Genomic DNA, 23,595 nt, shown 5'->3' on the forward strand with positions numbered 1-23,595 from the left:
AATTAAAGCACTGTTTACTATATTGAGTTCAAGGCCCAGTCCCATTTCACCCCTCGCCCCTACCACTGAGCTCTTAGCCCTCTGTTTTGCACATTCACGTCTAGGGGTAGGGTGTCCCAATTCTTGTTGAGATAGAGGGGTAGGGCGAAGTGTTGGGGCTACATGACCCTCCAAACGGAGGTTTTTCAGAGACTCCAAACAGAGTGATATGAGAAAAAAAGAAAAACCGGCAAGATGGAGAACAAGAGACCAAAGAAACCCACAAATGTGAGAATTTTCTCCATTAAAAATTATGATAATCTCTGTATTATCTTAGTTTAATGTCATTTCAATCTATTATGGTCCTTTTCTTCATAACAAGCATATATATAAGCTAATAGCATGCTAATGTCACGGTAGCTGGCTAGCTAACTTTCCCGTTCCACCTTAAATAGTTTCGCAGTTCTGACTCCTAAAGTGCCAGAACGTAACTGTTGCACCATTTAAGGTGGAACGGGAAAATTCGAACAAGAAGCTGGTGAATATCTGACTTCAGCTTCACATCACTGAAGAATTAGTGGTGGGTGATAATAAATAATTGACCCCTCTTTGAAATCATATGATGCCCTAAATGTAACTAAAGCCCAGCAGTGAGGAGCTGAACTTTACCCTCCTCTGCTGTCACTGCAGACAGGCAGGGTCGCCTACAGAGCAGCGCTAGTAGCTGTCAATGAAGCAATGTTGTTGTTTTTTTGTTTAATTTGAGGGTCTCATTTCGTAGGGCAAGATTTCAACCACTACCCCTTGTAATTTAGTTCCAAGGGGTTAGGGTGACACTCGAAAACGAGAGGTAGGGGTAAAAAGAAGAAATGGGATTGGGCCTAAATGTCCAAATTAAAGCACATTAAACTTAATCTCAAAAATGTGTAAAAATAAAAATACATTTTTTTTACCTTTCACAAGAGGGATCTTCAAAACATACAAAAACATTTCTAAAATAAACACAGGATCATTTTAAAACAGGGATTCATTTGGCCTTGGAGCTGGTGAGCGTCTATCTCACCAGCTGTAACGATCATTTTAGTTTACGAGGAGCTTAAAAGAAGAAAACACTCTACTAACTATTACCAAACAATACAAAGACTGAGACACATTAAAGTGATACCTACTTATACAGAGCTAGAATACCTGGGAAATATGTCCAGTGTCCTGGATGTTTGGAATGAAGAGGTTAAAGAGTGCATGCACCTGGAAACTCAGCATGATGCAACACCATGAAGAAGCACATATGAACTCAAGACGAGGCAAGAAAAAAGCCAAGAAAAGGGTTGTTTCATCTAGTTCTGGGGCACGAATTACACAAGAGAAGGAGGCAGCTGTAAACACATAAATAAATGAAAAAGAGGAAACTCACCAAAAGTTTGGAGATAGAAAGTGGACTCAGAACAGTGGGGTTGGCTGCCAAAAGAAGCTTTGCGCGCACTAGAACAGTCCATAACAAAGTGAGATGGGTCATTAACACTGAGCCCAGAAACCCGAGCACGCAGTTTGCAACCTAAGAACCAGGCCGAGCGAAAGAGAGAGAGAGAGAGAGCGGGAGAGAGAGTATAGTAATCCAGGTGAGTGAAAGAATCTGGAGGCCTATGGAGTGAAAGCAACCAGCAACGTGTTACGCCTTGTTGCCACTGGCGACGACGATACATACCAACACACTTGACTCACACTCCTTCACTTTTACTCACATAGTCACACAAAACATTATTCTGAAACCTCATCACATTGTTCCACTATTATCACTGCATTAAACAGGATCTTTTTCAGCACTGACCTTGTGTGGCTGCAGTAAGTATTCAATTTGAACTTGTATTGTTCTTTTAAAAGGGGGATTCCACTGATTTTTACCCGAATCGATGGTTAAGATGCCTCCAAAGTCATTCACAGTGGTTTGATGTGAAATGGTTAATTGCAGAGAAAATTACAGACTCAGATTTCTTTACAGGGGTGGTGATAGGAACCAGGGGTCGCCGTGACTACAACACAAATATAGCCACTTTATTTACTACCCAAAACCACCAGTGAACCTACATGCATCTTCTGAGTTTTGTATTGAATTGAAAACTTTGGGGACTACTTGGCCTTACAACACCCTTCATGTACTCCTTCACCGTGAACAGCTTTAAAAGTTGGGTTTAAGCCAAAATCTTTGCAAAACTGTCATTAAACATTAAATCAGGCAGTGCATTCGTTTACATTTACATTTACAGCATTTAGCAGACGCTCTTATCCAGAGCATTCATAACCATTTCATGTGCTAATTTTCTGTATGGGAGCTTTTAGAGCCATTAAAATCTTCATATGTCTGCTTCTTGTCGCCTGAGTAAAAGTTTGACTGACATAGTAACAGTAACTAAGGAAGGAGGGACAAATTTTAGCAAATGGTCAATAACAAATTACCAGCATCGTTGTAAATGATGAAAATAAAGTGTTGAAATAGAACATGAATTGTTTTTTTTAACCCTTAGTAAACCTCCCATTATTAACAAAAGCATGCTATATATATTTTATATATATATATATATACACACATATATATATTTTTATAGATATACATTATGTATATGTATATATGAATTGTTTTTCACTCGCAGCACATTAAAACAAGTATGAAATTCTGTTGAAAGTGCAGAATCTTAACTTTCAATCTAGAGCACATTTGTGTTTGTAAGTAGGAGGTATTTTAATATGATTTAAATTTGATGAAACAGACTGTACACACACACACACACACACATTATCTAAGCCGCTTATCCTCCTGGGTCATGCTAAATAGGCGGACACACGAACATACACAGTCATACACAACTAGAGGCAGTTTGGCATCTCAAATTGGCCTGACTGCATGTCTTTGGACTGTGGGAGGAAACCCACACAGACACGGGGAGAACATGCAGACTCCACACAGAAAGGATCCTGGTCGCCTGGCCGGGGAGTCGAACCCAGGCCCCGTTTGCTGTGAGGCAACAGCGCTATATTGCATGTTATGTTTAACATCAGTAATGTGGCAGTTGGATTGGTACTAGTTGTGTTTCTGGCACACTGACCTGAGAATGACCTAAATTAGTCCTGAGCGAGCAGGACAGCAGCTCTAATCCTGATTAAACACAAACACTCCAACCACTCACTCTCTCTCACTCTGTCTCACTCCTTTCTTAATTCAGCCCAGAAAACAAAAGACAAACTGCCCCACTTGTCTTTTGTCCATACCAGCAAAGGCACAGAATAAAAGAGCCTTTTTTTGAGGAATTTTACTTCTTCTAAAAGCTGACAGATCCAATCCAATGGCCAAAGTAAAGGACTTTTAGGGCCACTCTGCCTCAAATAGAAAAGTGCCCGTAATCAAAATGAAGATGGAGAATTTGGTCTCTGTATTATAGTTGCACAATGTACTGATAATGCAATATTGGCTTTTACAATAATAATAAGCCCTATAAAATAAGCCCTTTCAGTGCAGTTGCAAAGCGCCCAAACAGAGTTTGTGAAATGTCAAAACTTTTTGTGTTGTGTTTGTGTCTTGAGTTTCTCGCTTGAGTGTTGCATGTTTTGATGACCCAAATAATTCATGTCATCCAACTAACATAAATAATTTTGGTCAGGTTTAAGAGCCCATATCCTGCATTTTCTTGTTCTTTATTTGACCTTGACATTTGTGACTTTTGGGCAGCACGGTGGCGCAGTGGGTAGCGCTGTTGCCTCACAGCGAGAATGGCCTGGGTTCGATTCCCAGCTGGGCGACCAGGGTCCTTTCTGTGTGGAGTTTGCCTGTTCTCCCCGTGTCTGCATGGGTTTCCTCCCACAGTCCAAAAACATGCAGTTAAGCTAATTGGACACTAGGTGTCTAATTGCCCCTAGGTGTGAATGTGTATGTCTGTCTGCCCTGTGATGGACTGGCGACCTGTCCAGGGTGTATCCTGCCTTCTGCCCAATGACAGCTGGGATAGGCTCCAGCGACCCAGAAGGATAAGCGGTTTAGATGATGTGTGTATGTATTTGTGACTTTTGATGTTTGTGTTGGTTGATGTAAAAAAAAGGGGTCCTAATTTATTTTTCATTGCCGTTTCTTTATCTCTTACAATTAAACAAGCTGCTTTACTTACTGAGCTTCTAAGACTGCAAAAGTTTGGCTGCCCTTCATATAACATGTTCTGTTGATGTTTTAAGGGCAAGTAAGTTACCAGGGGTGTTTAAACTTTTGCACACATCTGTATGTAAATGAGTTCTGAGCTCTGATTGGCTGAGTCTCATTCCAACAGCAGTCGAGGCTGAAACACTTCTTATAGCTTCAGTGTGAATGGGCGTGGCTAAACTGCTGTAAGCTATATGCAAATGTGTTGGTCTTTGTGACATCATAAAAACAGCTAATTCAATACAGGTTTAGTTTTAGCAGGTACACTTTAAAACTTTAATGTTTACATACTATAAACTCTTTAATTAAAAAAAGGAAAGACAATAACAGTTTTCCAGGACACCAGCTAGTTAGAGTGTAACCCCACACTCTTAAAAAGATGGTTCTTCAAGGGTTCTTTAGTAAAGAAAATGGTTCTATATAGAACCATGAACACACAAAGAACCCTTTACATGATTAAATGGTTCGCTGCATCATGAAATGGTTCTTCAGACTGATGGAGAATGTGTTGTATATGGTTTTATACAGCACCACTTTGAAAGGGGTTCTACATAGCACCAAAATGGGTTCTGCTATTGTTGCGATATTAAGTTTGTATCAATAGAAGAACCCTTTCTAGTGCTATATAGAACCATTTTCAGAAAGATTCTAAGTAGAACCATCTACAGCACATTAAAGCATTCAAGGGGTTCTTTGAGTGTTCAAGGTTCTTTACAGAACCATTTTCTTTACTAAAGAACGCTTGAAGATCCATCTTTTTAAGTGTGTAGTCTAAATATTTATGAGAAGGGTATGAGATCATAATTTGTGGGGCGGGATAAAATTCTTTGTTATATTTCAGGGCGCAATGCAAAGTAATTGTAATACTAGTACATGTCCATGTCTACATATATACTAGTATATATGTCAGAGGTGTGGACTCGAGTCATGTGACTTGGACTCGAGTCGGACTCGAGTCATGAAAATGATGACTTTAGACTCGACTCGAGAAAATCCAGAACGACTTGGGACTTGACCTTGACTTCAACACCAGTAACTCGGACTCTGACTCAGACTGCAGCCTCATGACTCGAAAGACTTAAAGTAGAAGAAATGTGGAGTCTGACTGCAGACGGGATCGATACAGTCGCTTAGTTTTCATATCAATGGATTTGTTTCCTGCTGTAAATTGAATAAACAGCAGCGTCGTCAGTCGCTGTGTTTATGCTCGGCTTATTTTATGTCGGAAGACAAGAGAAGCGTTAGAGCTCAAGTTCGCCTCCATAAGCTGGAAACAGCTTCATTTTGGAATTTACCGTTCCACCTTAAATGGTGCAGCAGTGAGGCGCCGGAATGTAACTACACACCATTTAAGGTGGAACGGAAGAATTAAATAAGAAGCTGATGAAGAAAAGTCAACTTCACTGTCTTTACTGTAGACTTTGTTCAGCTCAGTCGTTTTGGTTTCTGTCGTCTAAATTCGATTCAAACTAGCGATTGTTTTTAGTTCAGCAGTACTTTTGAAACTCTGTTCATGTGTAGCTGCTCTACTCTGTGTGTACAGTGAGCCTGGCATGGTTATCTGTGTACCAAGGGTTTTGTATTTTAGTTGGAAGGGTGAAAATGATTAATTGTGTATTAATATACAGTCATACGCTGCTGACAGGCTGTCATTAAAAGGCTACAGTACTGTTACCTTTATTCAGTGTTGTGGCCTTAAAGTAGCTGGAGAACGCAGACTGACTTGTTTAGGACTCGAAGGTTAGGACTACTGACTAGGGACTCGACTTGAGACTCGCCTTCACTGACTCGGGACTTGAATCGAATCTCGACTATCTTGACCTGGGACTTGACTCGGAACTTGAGTGTGAAGCCGTTTTAGCTTTTAATCCTTTTTTACTTGATGTTTAAATTGAATTCCTGATCAAGAAAAAAAGATTAAAAGCTAAAATGGCTTGCCATAAAAAAATGTATTTATGGCACTAGTGAAAATTCAATTTTTGATATCAAGAATTTAATTCTTACTGGTAAAAATTTGAGTTTTACATGTAATGATTCAATTAGAACTAGTAAAATTGTATTTTCTACAAGTAAAAATACAATTTTTACATGTTACATTTAGGTCATTACTAGTAAAAATCAAATTTTCACAAGTAAAAATTCATAGTTTTATGTAGTGAAAATGTAATTCTTACTAGTACAAATGTTTCCCCCATTAAAATGAATAGGGAAACTCATTGATTATCCCTAGTAAAAATAAAATTTTGAAGAATTAATAATGTTTTAATAGTGGAAATTACATTTTCACATGTGTAAATTAACTCTTATTCACCAGAGTATATTTTGGTTTGTCCATGAATTCACATGATCAAATCATAAGGCAAATTATTCAGTAACTGCATGAAATAAATGTAATTTTTTTTTCATTATTATTTATTTATTTATTGTAAAAGTTCGCCTCAAATTAACAGAACATGTGTTTTATGATCACACACATTGCTATATGCTTACAATTTACTGCTGAAAGCCAAAGATCTTAGACGCTCTTTGTATTTTTTTATAAAAATAATGTTTACAGAGCAGATCACTGAAGAGACGCCGTCTGTTTATAGTTTATAGCCCAGATTTGTGGAAAAATGGGTCGATTTTCAGTAGGAAAAAAAAAAGTGTTCAGCTTCTTTTATTATAAGGGTTTAAATTACATTACCCATCTATTTGACTGGAAAGAAGACAGTTACAGCTCTCATACGACCCCCACCTTTAGAATGTAGCTTATGAAATATGAAAGTTATGAAGAATATGACGAAGTGCGTTTTGGACCCACCGGTGGTCTCAAGGAGTTAAAGAGGTTAAATTCCTGATATCAAGAAAAAAAGGATTAAAGGCTAAAACTTATAACTGCAATCACTTTTTATGCTGAGGTAACAAAGTCTGAATGGAAATGTGTGCCACGATCAAAATAAGTTCATAAATCTGTTTTTGAGTCAAGTCCATTTAATGAATATCAATATTTCAATGTCAAACACATTTCGGGGCGCACACATCCACTTGCATGAGCGTGAATCTGTTGGGCACCGCATTAATTTGATTTTGCGGCAGAAACGGCTGACCGAACGCGACCGAATCCGAAGTGAGATAGACGGAGGTGTGTGTGATGACTGTGACACGATGGCCCGGGCACAGCTGAGCTTAAGCGTCGGCTCTGTCCCAAATCCAGAGCACAATGACATGATCTAATTACAGCCAGAGTGGGAGCCACTAGGCCTGAGTGTATTTTGAGAGACTGCACTGCTTTATTCGGGCTCCGTCTCCAGGCCACGGAGGAAAAGCAGCTTGTTCCATTATTTAGAGACGTGCTGAGGAAAGTGCATCCTTAAACAATGTCGGTAATCTCCACCGAAGCCTTGTTAAGTCTTTACCCGTCTGCTCCAGAGAACGAATGAACGAAAACCAGACAACTGCCGGGTGTTTGAAAGAGAATAACGTCTAAAAGTTTGCTCAGACCAGTGTAAAGCTGAAAGAATATACAGAATACATAACGACCCCCTGCTTTTCTATGCTCTCACACCTTCCACTGATCTCTCAGAAGATCATAAAATCCCCTTATAACTCAAGAGCTGATCCTCCTTAAAGATCCAGCACAAAGGCTTCTGAACTTCTGTCAGAAATGAAGACTTCAGGCAGCCACGTTCCGAAAAGTTTCCCAAAAGTGGTCTTAAAAACGAACGTTTTGTAATTCCCCTTTCCTCTCGCGGCCTTTTTCCTCCACTCTGTGGGTGTGCGCTACACAGATCACGAATTCATGACAACCTCCTGATTGAGAAGTGAGAGAAAACCATCCTACGAAAGTTCGTTCGAGGACGCGTGTGAGATTTAGAGATCGGGGAAAAAAGAAAAATCTTCCTTTGCTGTAAAAAGTTAGACGGTTTACTCAAACTGCAGACCAGCGTGGGCTGAGAATCCTCCCCGAACTCCCAAACCCAAGACGTATGACTCGACTTGGCTCCAGAAACATAAACCAAGCAAATCTGCGACCAAACGTTCTACAACAAACACCAGCGCTCTAATGTTTGCAGTTGTTTTAAAGGGGCCGTATCATCAAAAACTGGATTTTCCTCAAGGGTTTGATAAAAGCGTCGTGTATAAACATTGTTAAAGTTTTAAACTCTACCGTTCACTCATCAGTCCACCGCTGCTGTCGGAGGAAAACCTCGTATCTCCATTTTTGACGTTTTCCAGTTTTTGACATAATTTGAAAATACCTGTTGTTCTTTACTTTGTGTGTAAATTTCATGATGAATGGACCAATAGAAACGGCCCAAAATGACCTGGAAAAAATTCTGGTTCCATTGACTTACATTAAACGTAAAGTAGGTTTTTTCCTTCTCCTGTAAAGTTACCATTTTGAAGATACAAGGTTTTCTTCCAACAACAGCGCCACGCTGTCCAAACATGGAAACCAAGCTGCAAAAAACATCCCATTCTAGATTCAGTGCTTTTGTGACGTCACTAAACCCAACACATTCAAATACACTAGTGTCCAAAAGTTTGTAGACACCTGACATGCTGCATTATTTCTAAAAATCGAAGTTATTAATATGAAGTTTAGCAGCCTCTACTCTTCTGGGAAGGCTTTACACTAGATGTTGGAACATAGCTATGAGGATTTGATTGCATTCAGCCACAAAAGCATCAGTGAGGTCAGGTACTGATGTTTGATGGTTAGTTATAGACGCTCCAGCTTATCCCAAAAGTACTGAATGGAGCTCCATCAATCCAGAGAACCAGTCTCACTGCTCCACAGCTCAGTGCTGGGGAGGCTTTATACCCCTGATGATTGGCATTGGGCATGGTGACCTTAGCCCCATGTGTGGCTGCTCCGTCCTATGGGTCAGTGCTTTTCTATGGACCAGCTGTGAGTGTGCAACTGAACCCCTGTGTCAACTAATTAGAAGGGGCGTCTGGATACTTTTGGACATTATAGTGTTTATTCAGACACTTATGCAGCCTACAGCAGCGTATCCCTGTCCGTTCACGTTGAGGTCATAAGGAGAGAGTCAGCACATTAGCAGCCTATTCACTAGTTTTGGTACACACCACAAAAATATCTGAACCTCAGAGAAAAAAATAAAATTCAAGAAATATGTAAGATATGGACCATTTACTAATGTCCAGAAAAGTCAACAGAACCAGAGTGAATCAGGAGAGAATGTTCCAGATTCTCTCAAATAATCAGGTACAGCACAACACGCATGTCTGTGTTTGTTTGGGCCGTGTGCTCTGGCTTTTAGATTTAGGCTGGACTCTTGATTTCAGCTCTGTTGGGAAAGCTTTCTGACTCATGGACTCTCCAATAGTGACCTCTAGTGGTGATTTGGAATCACAACATTTCTGGCAGGTATCAAGATCCTCACCTTCTAATCATTCTATACAGAACTGTAATTCAGCAGAAAGAGAGGAAGAAATAAACAAACAAATAAACATAAGATAACATATCGCTGTTGTCGTATCTCCAAAATGGCAACTTTACAGGAGAAGGAAAAAACCTACTTTACTTTTAATGGAAGTCAATGGAACCAGACTTTTTTCCAAGTCATTTTGGGCCATTTATTTTAGTCCGTTCATCATGAAATTTACATACAATGTAAAGGACAACAGGCATTTTCAAAGTATGTCCAAAACTGAAAAAATGACAAAAATGGAGATACGAGGTTTTCTTCTGACAGCAGCGAAATGTTTAATTAATATGAAATATGACAGAGTTATAATTAAAATAAAATATAGGTATAACGGTAAATAAATGAATAATACCCTTAGAAGTAAACAGACTCTTTATCTTACTGTGTCTTTAAGACTGAAATACGCTATACAATGAAAAATATGATGAAAAATGTGAAATCAACCCCAGTCAAGTGTAAATGCTATCACTGTGAAACGGAAGTGTCCAGGAGCAACAACAGCTCAGCCACGCAGCAGCAGACCACACAAACTCACAGAGCAGGGCGGTCGAGGGCTGAAGTGCGTTGGGCCTGCTCTGAGTTTGAACAGGGAGTTTCAAACTGCCTCTGGAAGCAACATCAGGACAAGATCTGTGCATCAGGAGCTTCATGTTTTTTGATGTAACGGGGGGGGGAATAGGAAGTGGCCAGGCTCCTCATAAACCGGCTCTGATATTACCATTCCTACTATTCCTACCCTCCCCCCGACCCCCCGACCCCTCGTTTGGACCCCCGTTATATCAAAAACATGACTGCAAAACAGCAGAGGGCACCGCGACTCCTCAATGAATGGGGGTGAATGGAGCTCAACGGCTAAAAACGAAAAGTTAAAATAGTTTCTAATCACTGAACCAGAACTTTCCTTTAGTTTTAGACAGTAGAAGGATGGATTTCACTAAAACAGCGAAGAAAACTCACCTGTATGTTTCCTTTATTCTACAGCAAACGGGTTTTGGGCAGCAGGACGCTAACATTACTGCTACTGAGTGCTGATTGGTTGGCGAGCGGAGCAGCTCATTGGCTGTTTGCGCTCACTGACGTAATGAACGAACATGAGGTACCGTTTTAAACTCCTATAACTCGAGTTTAAAAGCTCTTAAAAATATAACAGCAGTGTTAAGATGTTTTATGCTGCTTTGTGTTCAGGATTTGATTGAATTCTTTTACATTAAAAATGTTTAAGTATTTATAAACTATGATTTTGCTCACATGCTCCATATCAACCCATTCATTTTGGGCTCGCCCGGGAGCGCCCTCTAGTGTTTGAGAAACACAGCTGACATTAGAATGGTGGTTCTACTCTCTACAAGCTCTTCGAGATGCCGGTATTTTCATATTAATCCGGTAGGTGGCGACAATTCCGCGATTTCAGACGATTCATTTAATATCCCACAATAAAACCAGAACAATAAATATACCCGATGCTACCAGCTGTTCGCTCCTGACCAGATTAGTTCAGAAATATTTATCTTCTGCACTTTTGGAGAGAAATTCACGAGTTTCTGAACAAACAGTGGGATATTTCAGCATCAGTGAGGTTTTGCAGGGTTTTTACTGCACAAATACAGAAAAACAGCGACAAACCTCTCAGAAAACTAAGTTACAGAAGTTAACTAAGTGACCATCACCCAGCAGCTTTCGGTCGCCATGGGCAACCGAGCTCGTCGTCCACACAAACGTCAGCATGAACGTGTTGCGCGAAATCCCGCGTTCCCGGCAAATCCCGCATCCCCTGGTCTCCTGTCGCATCTCATTGGCTGTCTGTGGGAGGACCAAACGCTCACGTGCCGGATTGAGGACAGAGCTTTATGAACTCGTGGATCAGCACTTAAATAAATTGAATGAGGACGACAAACAGCGTATCTTACAGTATAACTTGGCTGTTTTTGGTTGGTGGACTATTCTCAAGCCAGCAGTGACACTGATGTGTTTAAAAACTCCAGCAGCACTGCTGTGTCTGATCCACTCAGACCAGCGCAACGTCAGTGTTACGGCAGTGCTGAGAATGATCCACCACCCAAATAGTACCTGCTCTGTGAGGGTCCATGGGGGTCCTGACCACTGAAGAAAAGGGTAAAAGGGGGCTAACAAAGTATGCAGAGAAACAGATGGACTACAGTCTGTAACTGTAGAACTACAAAGTGCTCCTATATAGTAAGTGGAGCTGATAAAATGAGAAATAGGAGGAGGGTTTTATGTTCTAGCTTATATAATACTTAGTTAATACTTGTTACACTTGCCTTGTTCTTTTAGCGTGTAATTTAACAAAAAGTTACTCATATTTAGGCAAAATAATCCATACTTTCGTTAAATCAAACCCAAGCGAAATAGTATCTTTTTTGTCATAGTTGTTTGGTTTTCTGGTTTGTTTTATGACTGTTGTTAGCTGCGCTAGCGAATTATTATGATTTTAAATCAGGCTTACGCGATTGATACCAAAGGGTCCTTGGGGTGCAGGTTGTTCCGGGCGACACAGCGCGATGCAGCACCAGAGCGGCTCCTAGCAGAGCCTTCAGTCTCTGCTCAGCGGCGGTTCCGGCTTCGGTCTCTGAGAGGTTCGTTCACGAAGAAAAACACTTTAATGCCTTTTCTTCGGTATTTTCTTGCTTTATTGATGCGTAGTTCTAGATATCACTGTGTTTTTGCAAGCACAACCACCTCAGTCTAGAACAAGTCCAAAGCTACACTGTCAAAAACGATGGTTCTTCAAGGGTTCTTTAGTCAAGGCAGTGTTTCTGTTTAGAGCTACGAGTTCTATATAAAACCATTTCATACCAAAATGTGTTTTTGCAGGTGAAATGGTTCTTCGGATCGATGGAGAACGTGTTGTATGGTTCTATATAGCACCAAAAAGGGTTCTTCTATTGGTACAAGCGTGACTTCACACTTTCTGTTCTTGTACACACTTAAAAAAGATGGTTAAGAAAATTGTTCTGTGTAGAACCACAAACACTCAAAGAACCCTTTGCATGCTTGAAGGGTTCTTTGCCTCATAAAAGGGTTCATCAGATTGGTGGAGCATGTGCTGTCCTATACAGAACCTTTTTGAAAATGGTTCTATGTACCACCAAAAAGGGTTCTTCTGTTATTATAAGCTTGACGTTGTAACAATAGCAGATATCAATAGTTCTCTGAGTGTACATGGTTTATAGAACCATGTACACTCAGAGAACCCTTTGCGTGCATGCTTGAAGGGTTCTTTGCCTCATGAAAGGGTCCATCTGATCAGTGGCACATTCTCCATCAATCTGAAGAACTTTTCACCATGCAAAGAACCATTTAAGCATGCAAATGGTTCTATGTAGAACCCTTGGTTCAATGTAAAACCATTGCCTTAACTAAATAGCCCCTTAAGAACCATCATTTTTAAGAGTGTAGGTTCTTCTGTTGGTACAAGCTTGACATTGTAACAATAGGAGAACCGTTTTTGGTGGTATATAGAACCCTTTTCAAAAAACTTCTATATAGAACCATCTGTAGCACATTCTCCGAAGTATGCATTTAAAAATTATGGTTTTTCAAGGGTTCTTTAGTGAAGAAAGTGGTTCTGTATAGATTCATTTTCATGATTAAAGGGTTCTTTGTATCATGAATGTTTCTCTGATTGATGGTGAATGTGCGGTATATGGTTCTATACAGAACCTTTTTGAAAATGGTTCTATGTAGCGCCATAAAGGGTTCTTCTATTGGTACAAGCTTGACACTGTTCTTGTACACGCTTAAAAAAGATGGTTGTTCAAGGGTTCTTTAGTAAAGAAAATTATTCTATATAGAACCACGTACACTCAAAGAACCCTTTGCATGCTTGGAGGGTTCTTTGCCTCATGAAAGAGTTCGTCAGATTGGTGGAGTTCTGTGCTGTTCTATATAGAACCTTTTTGAAACTGGTTCTGTGTATCACTAAAAAGGGTTCTTCTATTATTACAAGCTTGACATTGTAAGAATAGCAGAACCGTTTTGGTGCCATATCAAAAGTTCTGTATAGAACCATCTATATTACATTCTCCATCAATCTGAAGAACTTTTCACCATGCAAAGAACCATTTAAGCAAGCAAATGGTTCTATGTAGAACCCTTGGTTCAATGTAAAACCATTGCCTTAACTAAACAGCCCCTTAAGAACCATCATTTTTAAGAGTGTAGGTTCTTCTGTTGGTACAAGCTTGACATTGTAACAATAGGAGAACCGATTTTGGTGGTATATAGAACCCTTTTCAAAAAAATGCTGTATAGAACCATCTGTAGCACATTCTCCAAAGTATGCACTTAAAAATGAGGGTTCTTTAGTAAATTCTATGTAGATTCATTTTCATAATTAAAGGGTTCTTTGCATCATGAAAATGTTTGTCTGATTGATGGGGAATGTGCTGTAGCTGGGTCTATATAGAACCTTTTTTGGAAATGGTTGTATGTAGCACCAAAAAGGGTTCTTCTATCAGTACATGTTTGACAGTGTTCTTGTACACGCTTAAAAAAGATGGTTGTTCAAGGGTTCTTTAGTAAAGAAGATTATCCAATATAGAACAACGAACACTCAAAGAACTCTTTGCATGCTTGGAGGGTTCTTGAAAGGGTTCGTCAGATTGGTGGAGAATATGCTGTCCTATATAGAACCTTTTTGAAAATGGTTCTATGTATCACCAAAAAGGGTTCTTCTATTATTACAAGCTTATAGAACCATCTACAGCCCTGAATCTCCATCGATCTGAATCAGAATACTTTAATTTTGCAAAGGGTTTTTTGAGTGTTCATGGTTCTATGCAAAAGCGTGTTCTTTACTAAGGAACCCTTCTGTATTCTTTGTATTCCTTATATATTCCTTGTATCTTCTGATCGCTTCTCCAGAGAGATGGAGCTTCTCCCGATTCTCGGCCCAGAAGACAAACCCAAAGAAAACCAGTGGTACAGAACGTTACTCCTCCACAAGCATCACCAAGCAGTCTCTTCCAGACCTCTGCCATTTCTTCACGTTCTTATTGGTTCTACCGTTCTTCCATGCAGGTACTGTCTTGTGCCGAGAGGAGCTGGATCTGGAGTCAGTGTTGGCCACACGTGCTCTTATATATCTTCACCTGGAGGGAAAGGAAGGGTTGTGATTGTTGGAGGAGCCAATCCAAACGGCAGCTTTTCGGATTCCTACATCATAAATCTTGGTAAATGCTGCGTTATGTTCCCTCACGGCTCGCATTCATCACTGAGTGCGTTTACGTTCACTTAATAGTCTGATAACTGCAGAAAATCCGATCAGCACGTTTACATGGACTTGAGTAATCAGATAATGGGGAAATTCCAGGTCTACATGAGTCAGTAATCGGATTTCTGCTTTGCAACCAGCCAATAAACTCACAGAAATCGACGAGACGTAAACGTAACGTAAAACTCAAACTTCATGCTGCAGATTTTTTTTAAACATCGCACGACTTTACTTGAAAATATGGACAAACATCATCTAGAAGATGAAAAATATTTAAATCCTTCATTTCGTGTTTGGTTTCAGCGTCGCTGCAAAAGTGTTTTGCTGCGTCTCGCAGCGACGCTGTTGGTACCATCGTTCTTGTGCATGTGCAGACTGAGGAATCCGAAAGAAATCAGAGTAAGAGTTCACATGCACTGAGAAATCTGATTACTGAGCTAAAATCCAAACTCTTTATTGGATTTCTTAATGAGAGTTCTAGATCAGAGTATGGTGTTTACATGACCATTTGTATAATCGGATAACGGTTCTTGTGCATGCGCAGACTGAGAAATCCAAAAGAAATTACATGCACTAAGAAGTCTGATTACTGAGCTATAATGCAGCCTCTTTATTGGATTTCTAGATCGGAGTATGGTGTTTACATGTCCATTTGAAGTCCGATCATGATCAGATTATTGAGTGCATGTACACGCACTCACTGTTTGGCATTGAATTGTTGCATATTTGCATAAACTTAAGTTTCTGTTGAAAGCCATGGGCACAATCTGCCTTTCATACTGACTAACCTGCACCACCTGTTCCAGAGCTGGGCCGAGTTCAGTAGTTCAGCTGAGCAGGTAGTGATAGCGTTAATGAGGCGATCTCACAGACTGGCATTGACAAGTTTGTGGTCAGTGTTTTTAATAATATAAAACCAGGTTTGCTGCAGACAGATGCATGAAATAGCTTCTGATATGCAAACCTGCACAATGTCACAGCTTTCTGATAAGCAGTATGAAGCTAGGAAATTATAAATAAAATTGAGTGAGATGTGTCCAGAATGAGGAACAGATTTGTAGGAGATTCGAAAATGTGAAAAAAGTGTGTATCACTGGCTGTGTGTACATGCAAAGATTTTTGCCAATCTGATTGAACACATTGAGTACATCCCGATTATAGATTAAGACTGAGGTGTTAATTCTCACTCTACTCAACAATCAGATGAAAATCTCTGTTTACATGCTCAGGTCAAGTAATCAGATCCAAAATAGCACATGTGTGAAGATCCACTTAGTGTAGACGTTACTATGACAATGAGCATCACGTGAGTCCAGTCAGAGAGTGAGACGAGTTTTTAGTTGGCGTGCTTGTAATATATATATATATATATATATTAAAGCAGTAGAACCCGAGAGAGAGTGTGTTATCGCAAAATAACATCATGGCTGTGATTTGGTCGCCGTAGATCATCACAGCCGTGATGTTATTGGTGATAACACACTCCTCGAGTGTTCTATTGCTTTTATACAACAGTTAAATAAATAAAGTAGTAAATTAATAAACTGGGCCGTGTACGAGGCGTTTAATATGTTTTAATGTTCGCAGTTCCTTCACCAAATTATAGTTCCTTAACGAGCAGCTTGCTGCTCTGTCAGAGTAACGAGCTCCGCCCACTCGCTGCACAGCCAGCTGTAAGCCTCGCCTTTTGAAGTACGGACTGAGCCATAAAACTGCCGCAATATCAAGTTTAGCTCAGTTTTGTCAGTTTTTGCCAGATCAGTATTAATGTTGTTTTGTTCCAGCCAGTCTGTAAAGCATCTTACAGCCCGTTTAGTTTGGCGAATGGTGTTGGGTTCATTTCTGGCTGATTCCAGGTTGTTTAGCTGTTCTTCTGTCACAACTGCTGACTGAAAAGCTGCTCAGTGGTGATGACAGTTTGGGAATTTAGTGTCGTCTCATCTTCAGAGTCTGACCAAATCGGCTGTCGGTCAAATGTGATCTTAAAAGTGTCCATTTTCTGTTTGTGGCAAAGTAAGAAGTAAAAACGTTCAGATGGCTTGAGCGTCTCCTACAGCTGTCAAAGTCGTTGCTTAGCAACGGCATCTCAGCGGAGTGATACAGTGTTTGTGAAATAACAGCACAGTTAGAACGCTTCTCAACCAATCAGCTTGCGTGGCCAGAACTGTTGTATAAATACATATTTCGCTGTTGTCGGAAGAAAACCTCATATCTCCAAAATGGTAACTTTACAGGAGAAGGAAAAAACCTACTTTCAATGTAAGTCAATGGAACCAGAATTTTTTCCAAGTAATTTTGGGTCGTTTCTTTTGGTCCATTCATCATGAAATTTACATACAATGTAAACGACAACAGGCATTTTCAAAATGTCATAAACTGAAAAATGACAAAATTGGAGATACGAGGTTTTCTTCTGACAGCAGCGATGTGTGTGTGTGTGTGTGTGTATATATATATATATATATATATATATATATATATATATATATATATATATATATATATATGTATATATAATGTATATGTGTATATATAACGTATATGTGTGTGGTAGCTGCAACAAAACCCGATTGGTAATGTGAATTTGACATTCGACTGCTATATGCTCAGATCAGAGTTCCCTTTCACCCCTACAGACAGTCACGAATGGGACATTCCAGATTGGCCGGGTCTGCAGGCGCGCTACGAACACTGCAGCTTTGTACCTGAGAGCGACCCAGAGAGCCTGTGGGTGTTCGCTGGTGCTGAACAGAGCGGAAACCGCAACTGCATTCAGGTCTTACGCACCACGGGTATGTAGGTAGCGCAGACACACAGTCTAGGTATTTTATATTAAATATTTTTACTATGTTTTTATTAAATTCGTCTAATAAAGTGACTCAACGTTGTTATTGTGATGCTGGTTTTTGCAATACTGATATCGCAAAAGGTTGCAGGGTGCAAATGAGCCTATATAGAACCATTGCCTTTACTTAAGGACCATCACTTTTAAGTGGTTTTCAAAAAGGTCCTATATAGAACCCTCTACAGCACATTCTCTGAACAGGGCAAAGATTTCACAGTGCAAAGAATCCTTTAATCATGCAAAGGGTTCTTTGAGTGCTCATGGTTCTATATAGAATCATTTTTTCATGAAGAACCCTTAAAGAACCATCATTTTTAACAGTGTAGTCTCTAACCTTTGTACAGCACAGTATTCTGTATATCACAGTCACATTGTGCATCAATATAATCGCAATACTAGTATTTTGTCCATATCGTCCAGTCCTGGTATCTAATGTATGACTGTGTGCAGACAGTGGACCCTGGAAGACGGTGGAAGTGAAAGGGACGCCACCCAAGCCCAGGACGTACCATACTAACTCAGCCTGCGTTGGAGACAGACTGTTTGTCTTCTCTGGTGGAGAGGCAGGGGCCACACCTGTCGCCGACCCCCAGGTGCACATCTTTGACACAGGTCTCTGTTACTTGATACTATATTAGAAATGTTTACCTTTTGTGTTTTGTGTGAGTTATTTTTGTCTTTGCTTGCACGTTTATTATCTTTACGTATTGTTATCAAGCTTGTTCTATGGCTACGTTCACATTACAAGCCTCGATTTTTTTTGCTCAAATCCGATCTCTCTGACACGATGGTTCACACTCGTTTAGGTAAGCGATTCAAATCTGTCATTAATGTGACGAACCAGCGTCCTGAAATGACCCTCATGAGCTCATCCTACTCAGGAACGTCACGTGAGTGAATCACGTTCATCATCAGCACAAACTAACGAGCAGAACGAGCTTCGCTGAGGAGATAATTAACTCTGATCAGCTCTCAGCTTCATTATTAGAGCGAGACGAAGGAGAAAAAGGTGAGATGAGCTGCTTTTCCACCGTTTACAGGCTTTAACTTCTGTTCGGCGCTGCTGCCATGGTAACGCTGAATGATGGCGCAGTGGAAAAGAAAGCACATAAATTCTGATCTGAGCGTCACATTAAGGTCACATGGCCATGAATCAGATACGTATCCGATCTAGGACCACATACGAAAGTGGCTCAGGTTGGATTTGAAAAGATCAGATTTGTGTCCACACAGCTCTGAAAACATCAGATCTGAGTCACATTAGAGCAAAAAATCTGATTTGTGCCACTTCAGCCTGATAATGTTAAGCTTTTCACATGTTAGCGTATTATCTTATTATGGGGTTAAAAAGGGGGTCGGTTAATAGAGAGTACATGCATGAAAAGGGGTCGGGACAACTGTGCTGATATTGCTGGACATCATTCTAAATCACTGTATGGCCATCAGTCATCTTTATTTATATAGCACCTTTCAAACAAATAAGATTCTGATTCAAAGTGCTTTACAAGTGTTTGGCAGTTACATCAGAGTTAAAGTGAATTTAAAGACAAATACACACCCGAATTGAATAAGACAATAAAAATGGGTAGTTACGATAATGAAAGATAATACAGGCAAGAGAAATGAAAAAATGAAGTTATGAAATATTACACGGAATAAATTAGGGTAAAACAGTAAAATGTTAATAAAATACAATGGGAAATTAAATTAATCAGCAGTCTCATGTTGAAAAAAAGAATAAAATAAATAATAATAGTGATAATAACAGGGTGAAAGGGGGCTAACAAAGTATCAGAGAAACAGATGGACTACAGTCTGTAACTGTAGAACTACAAAGTGCTCCTATACAGTAAGTGGAGTTGATAAAATGGACAATGAGGCGGTCATAATGTTATGCCTGATTGGTGTACATTGGAAATAGGCTCTAACGTTGCCTTTGGTAGGAAGTACAGTAAATATTTTCATGCAGCGGTTACTGTCATATTGTTTGTAATTTAAAGATGTTTACATGCTATGTGTCTATTTTTTCTAAAGTTACCTCTACATGGTCACAGCCAGAGACCAAAGGGAAGCCCCCTTCCCCACGACACGGCCATGTGATCGTAGCAGTGGGAACCAAAATCCATATTCACGGAGGAATGGTGGGAGAAAAGTTCCACAGTGACATGTTCTCTCTGGATACGGGTACATAGTACATTTTCCCCAGACCGAACAATATCTAGCCAAAGCTGTGGTCTGCCTTGGGTCCACTGTGTTTTACACTGTTTTTGTTTCTTTTCTTCAGAGAGTATGAAGTGGGAGCGGGTTAAGGCTAAAGGAGACGTCCCTCCGGGAATGGCGGCCCACTCAGCTGTGGCCTTAGGGAAAAACATGTATATCTTTGGAGGAATGACAGCAGAGGGAGCCACCAATTCTATGTACAAGTTCCAGAGTGGTATGTGGGGCCAGTAATATGATGCCAGCTTAAAGGAATACTGCAGGAGTACTTTTCAGTCTCATCTCTGTCTGCAGCGTCTGTATCTCTCTGCGCCGGCCCAAAGTCTCCTTTGTCTTTTAAGCCAACAGGTTTGATGTTGTTTTACAAAGTACAGTAAAATATGTCAAAACTGTTGGCTGCGTCACTCAGTTGCAGGATGAGATTAAGTTGAAAAACACTGGAGTATTCCTTTGAGGCAGAGGTCACTAATAGGCGGACCGCAGTCCGAGTCCAGACCCAGACGCTGTCCTATGTGGACCTGGACCTACAACCGATAAACTATGGAGAATTATTTAATTTCGACGGGGTGGTCCTGTTTTAATTGGTATAACATTTCTAGTCATTACGGTAGCTTTAGTGGCCCAGGAGACTCACAGACCAATCGCATGCGTTGTAAACATCACACATGACGCTACTCAGCCAATCAGATCTGTGCATTACGATGAGCACTGAGACTCAAGTGAGTGACACACACACAGGGGAGGGACGGGGCGAGAAACAGCAGTCGGAGAAGAAAGTGAGTCAGAGGGAAGTTATTTCACACTGCGTGCTCTAAAAAGAGAAAACTGATCATAAATGTTGTTGAAATATGACTGAATTATAATTTATTTGATGTGATATTCAGTTGTCGACTACATAGGATGTTGATATACCTACTAGGCTACTTCAGTAAACAGTGTATGGCACTGAGTCATGATGCAGGTTAGACATTATGATGTTCCGGACCTTCGCTTGAGGAAATTTTCTCTAACTGGACCTTACTGAATTTGAATTCAATACCCTGCTTTAAGGTGTGAAGGTAGATTGTGTAATATTAAAACTTGGCATGATTTCAGTTTGACCTGACTGGTATCCCACCCGCACCTCGTGGCGTGCCTCAGATTGAAGTAACCTTTGAGATCGATGTCAACGGTATTCTGAGAGTCACCGCTGAGGACAAGGGCACAGGAAACAAGAACAAGATCACGATCACCAACGACCAGAACCGCCTGACGCCCGAAGACATCGATGGGGAATACTGAGACATACTGGGGAATTTCACTAGTTTTTCACAATTTCTGCCTAATCATTTGCTAAAGATGTAAGTCATTAAGAGTGGTACTCACTGTTCTAGAGTATGTTACTGAGTCAGAATTGTTCACAGAGGTGGTGATGGTAACCAGACGTCTGGAGTGTTTAATGCCTCTGAAAGCTCCTTCACATAAAGTTGTTACATGAAGTAGTTAATAATGCGCCGTGTGATGCTTGAGATATTGTTTGAGTAATGTAAAACTCAAACTACATGCTGCGGCTAATCATTGCGTCACTTAAAAATATGAACATGCACCATCTAGAAGATGAAGAATATTTAAGTCCTTCATTTCGTCGAGAATGTAGTTTCAGGGTCGCTTCAAAGGTGTTCTGCTGCGTCTCGTGGTGACGCTGCTCGCTTATTTCTGCATGTGTGTGTGACTGAGACATCCGAAAGAAATCAGAGTAAGAGTTCACATGCACTGAGAAATCTGATTACTGAGCTATATCAGATTTCTTAATCGCATTTCTAGATCAGAGTGTGGTGTTTACATGACCATTTGAATACTCGGATAACTGCAGAAATCCGATTATGATCGGATTATTGAGTGCGTGAAAACTCACTCAATAATGGCTATATTGTATTATAGGCTTTGCAACCCCTGGTTCCTATGACAACCACTGTAAAAAAATAGGCCATTAATTTTCTCTACAGTTAACTGATCCACAACAAACCACTATGAATGATTTTGTTTACAACAATTAAATCACGCAGAATTTTTAAAAATTGGTGGACTTCCCCTTTGTTATCTTAACCAAAGGGGCTTCAATGAGAGAAAAATAAAAAAATTCTCCAGCACATGTTTTGATAAATGAGATTACATCTCCTTATCTTTACAGACAAACAGCGCTGGACTCTGATGAAGTTTGAAGGTGACCTTCCGCCTAACCGGCTGGACCATTCGATGTGCGTGCTGCCTTGGTCAGAACGGACAGAAGCTGGTGAAGAGAAAAAAGCAGAAAGCTCTGAAGGAGAAATGAAGCGTCTCTGCTTTGTGTTTGGAGGAATGGACACTCAGGGTGTGATATTTAATGACTGTCTAGTCACTGTAATAACATGATCACTGTACAAACTTGTTTTTTTAAATAAACAACAAAAGTGTTCAGAACATTCGTTTCTGGTGTTTCTGATTTGGAGGACGTAATTCTTCAAGAAGCAAAGTCTTTGAAGGACAAAGGAAGTGGACATATACAGTACTGTGTCTTACGCCAGTCAGTTTAAAATTATTTATCTAAGCCAAGGTGTTCAGTCTTATCCACAAAGGGCCGGTGTGGCTGCAGGTTTTCATTCCAGACAAACAGGAGCTCAACTGATTCCACTTCTTTAATCAATTGGTCAGTCTTCAAAGGACTGATCAGGTCACAGCCACACCGGCCATTCACAGATTAGATTGGACAACCCTGATCCAAGCAGTAAATGTGTTTTTACTTTAGAATAAACACATGTAAACATAAATACTGGAAAAGTATTGATAAAGTAATCATGTTTGGTCAGAAGAGCAGAGGTCTGGTTCCATTCCTCCTCAATGCAGCTCCAGCTGTTGCATGGATTTGTTAAATTATCAGAATTAAATCAGAAGCAGACCTTTCAAAAGCCTTTAATTAGCCAAACCAGGTATTAGATCAAAACTATAAATGCAGGATTGATCCAGAAGAGCTTTGAACACAGTTAAACTCTCATTTTAATGTTTTGAAGTTTTTGAGATTTATTTTATGCAAATAATTCCTTTCAAAGATCAGCAGCTTTAAGGGTAATTTTCAGGTGGCCTTAGACTTTTGCACGATGCTTTGCTTTCTGCACCCCAAACGTCCCATAAAGGTTTGAGAATGTTTAGATCTAATAATTGTGGATGCTGTGAAAAACATCAGACATTATCTCAGTGTTCATGAAACCACTTTTCAATTTGTTTAGCAGGCTGTATGGATGCATTATCATTATGAAATTAGCATTTAAGGCACCATTAAAGTTCAGCTTGTCCTGTAAAACGGATTTATATGCTTTGGAAACTATTCCAAGTAATTCTAATAGCTAATGGATCCCATAAAAGGCAGCCCAGACCATTATAGACACATTTGTACTACTTTGCTACACAGCTTATTTGGAGACTCAGTTCACATCAGTTTGATGATTAAACAATCACTTTTTTTTAATGGCAAACTTTTAGCTGCCATTCAAGATATTTTCTGTTATTAACAAAATTGCAGCTTCAATTCAGCATTTATAAAAATTGACTGCATTTAAGAATTCAGGATCAGAATGGAGTCTCAGCCATTATTAACACCTGCACTCTAAAATGTCTGAGAATTACACTTAAATTTCTGCTTAGTTTATATTAAGCATCAGCTTCCAGCCTTATCTGATCATTTTAA

At 39.9% G+C, this 23,595-nt stretch overlaps 1 protein-coding gene across 1 annotated transcript; it reads left to right on the forward strand.

The window, feature by feature from the left end:
* Nucleotides 1-12,097: 12,097 nt before the first annotated feature.
* On the forward strand, nucleotides 12,098-22,334 carry rabepk (Rab9 effector protein with kelch motifs). Its single transcript, XM_036580683.1, has 8 exons — nucleotides 12,098-12,194; nucleotides 14,485-14,541; nucleotides 14,641-14,792; nucleotides 17,470-17,625; nucleotides 18,129-18,290; nucleotides 19,713-19,862; nucleotides 19,963-20,112; nucleotides 22,066-22,334. Exons 2-8 carry the CDS (start codon nucleotides 14,489-14,491, stop codon nucleotides 22,284-22,286), a joined length of 1,044 nt encoding a protein of 347 aa, XP_036436576.1. The 5' UTR covers nucleotides 12,098-12,194; nucleotides 14,485-14,488; the 3' UTR covers nucleotides 22,287-22,334.
* Nucleotides 22,335-23,595: the final 1,261 nt, after the last annotated feature.

The sequence above is a fragment of the Colossoma macropomum genome, unplaced genomic scaffold (assembly GCF_904425465.1).
Source record: "Colossoma macropomum unplaced genomic scaffold, Colossoma_macropomum, whole genome shotgun sequence".
Classification (NCBI taxonomy): domain Eukaryota; kingdom Metazoa; phylum Chordata; class Actinopteri; order Characiformes; family Serrasalmidae; genus Colossoma; species Colossoma macropomum.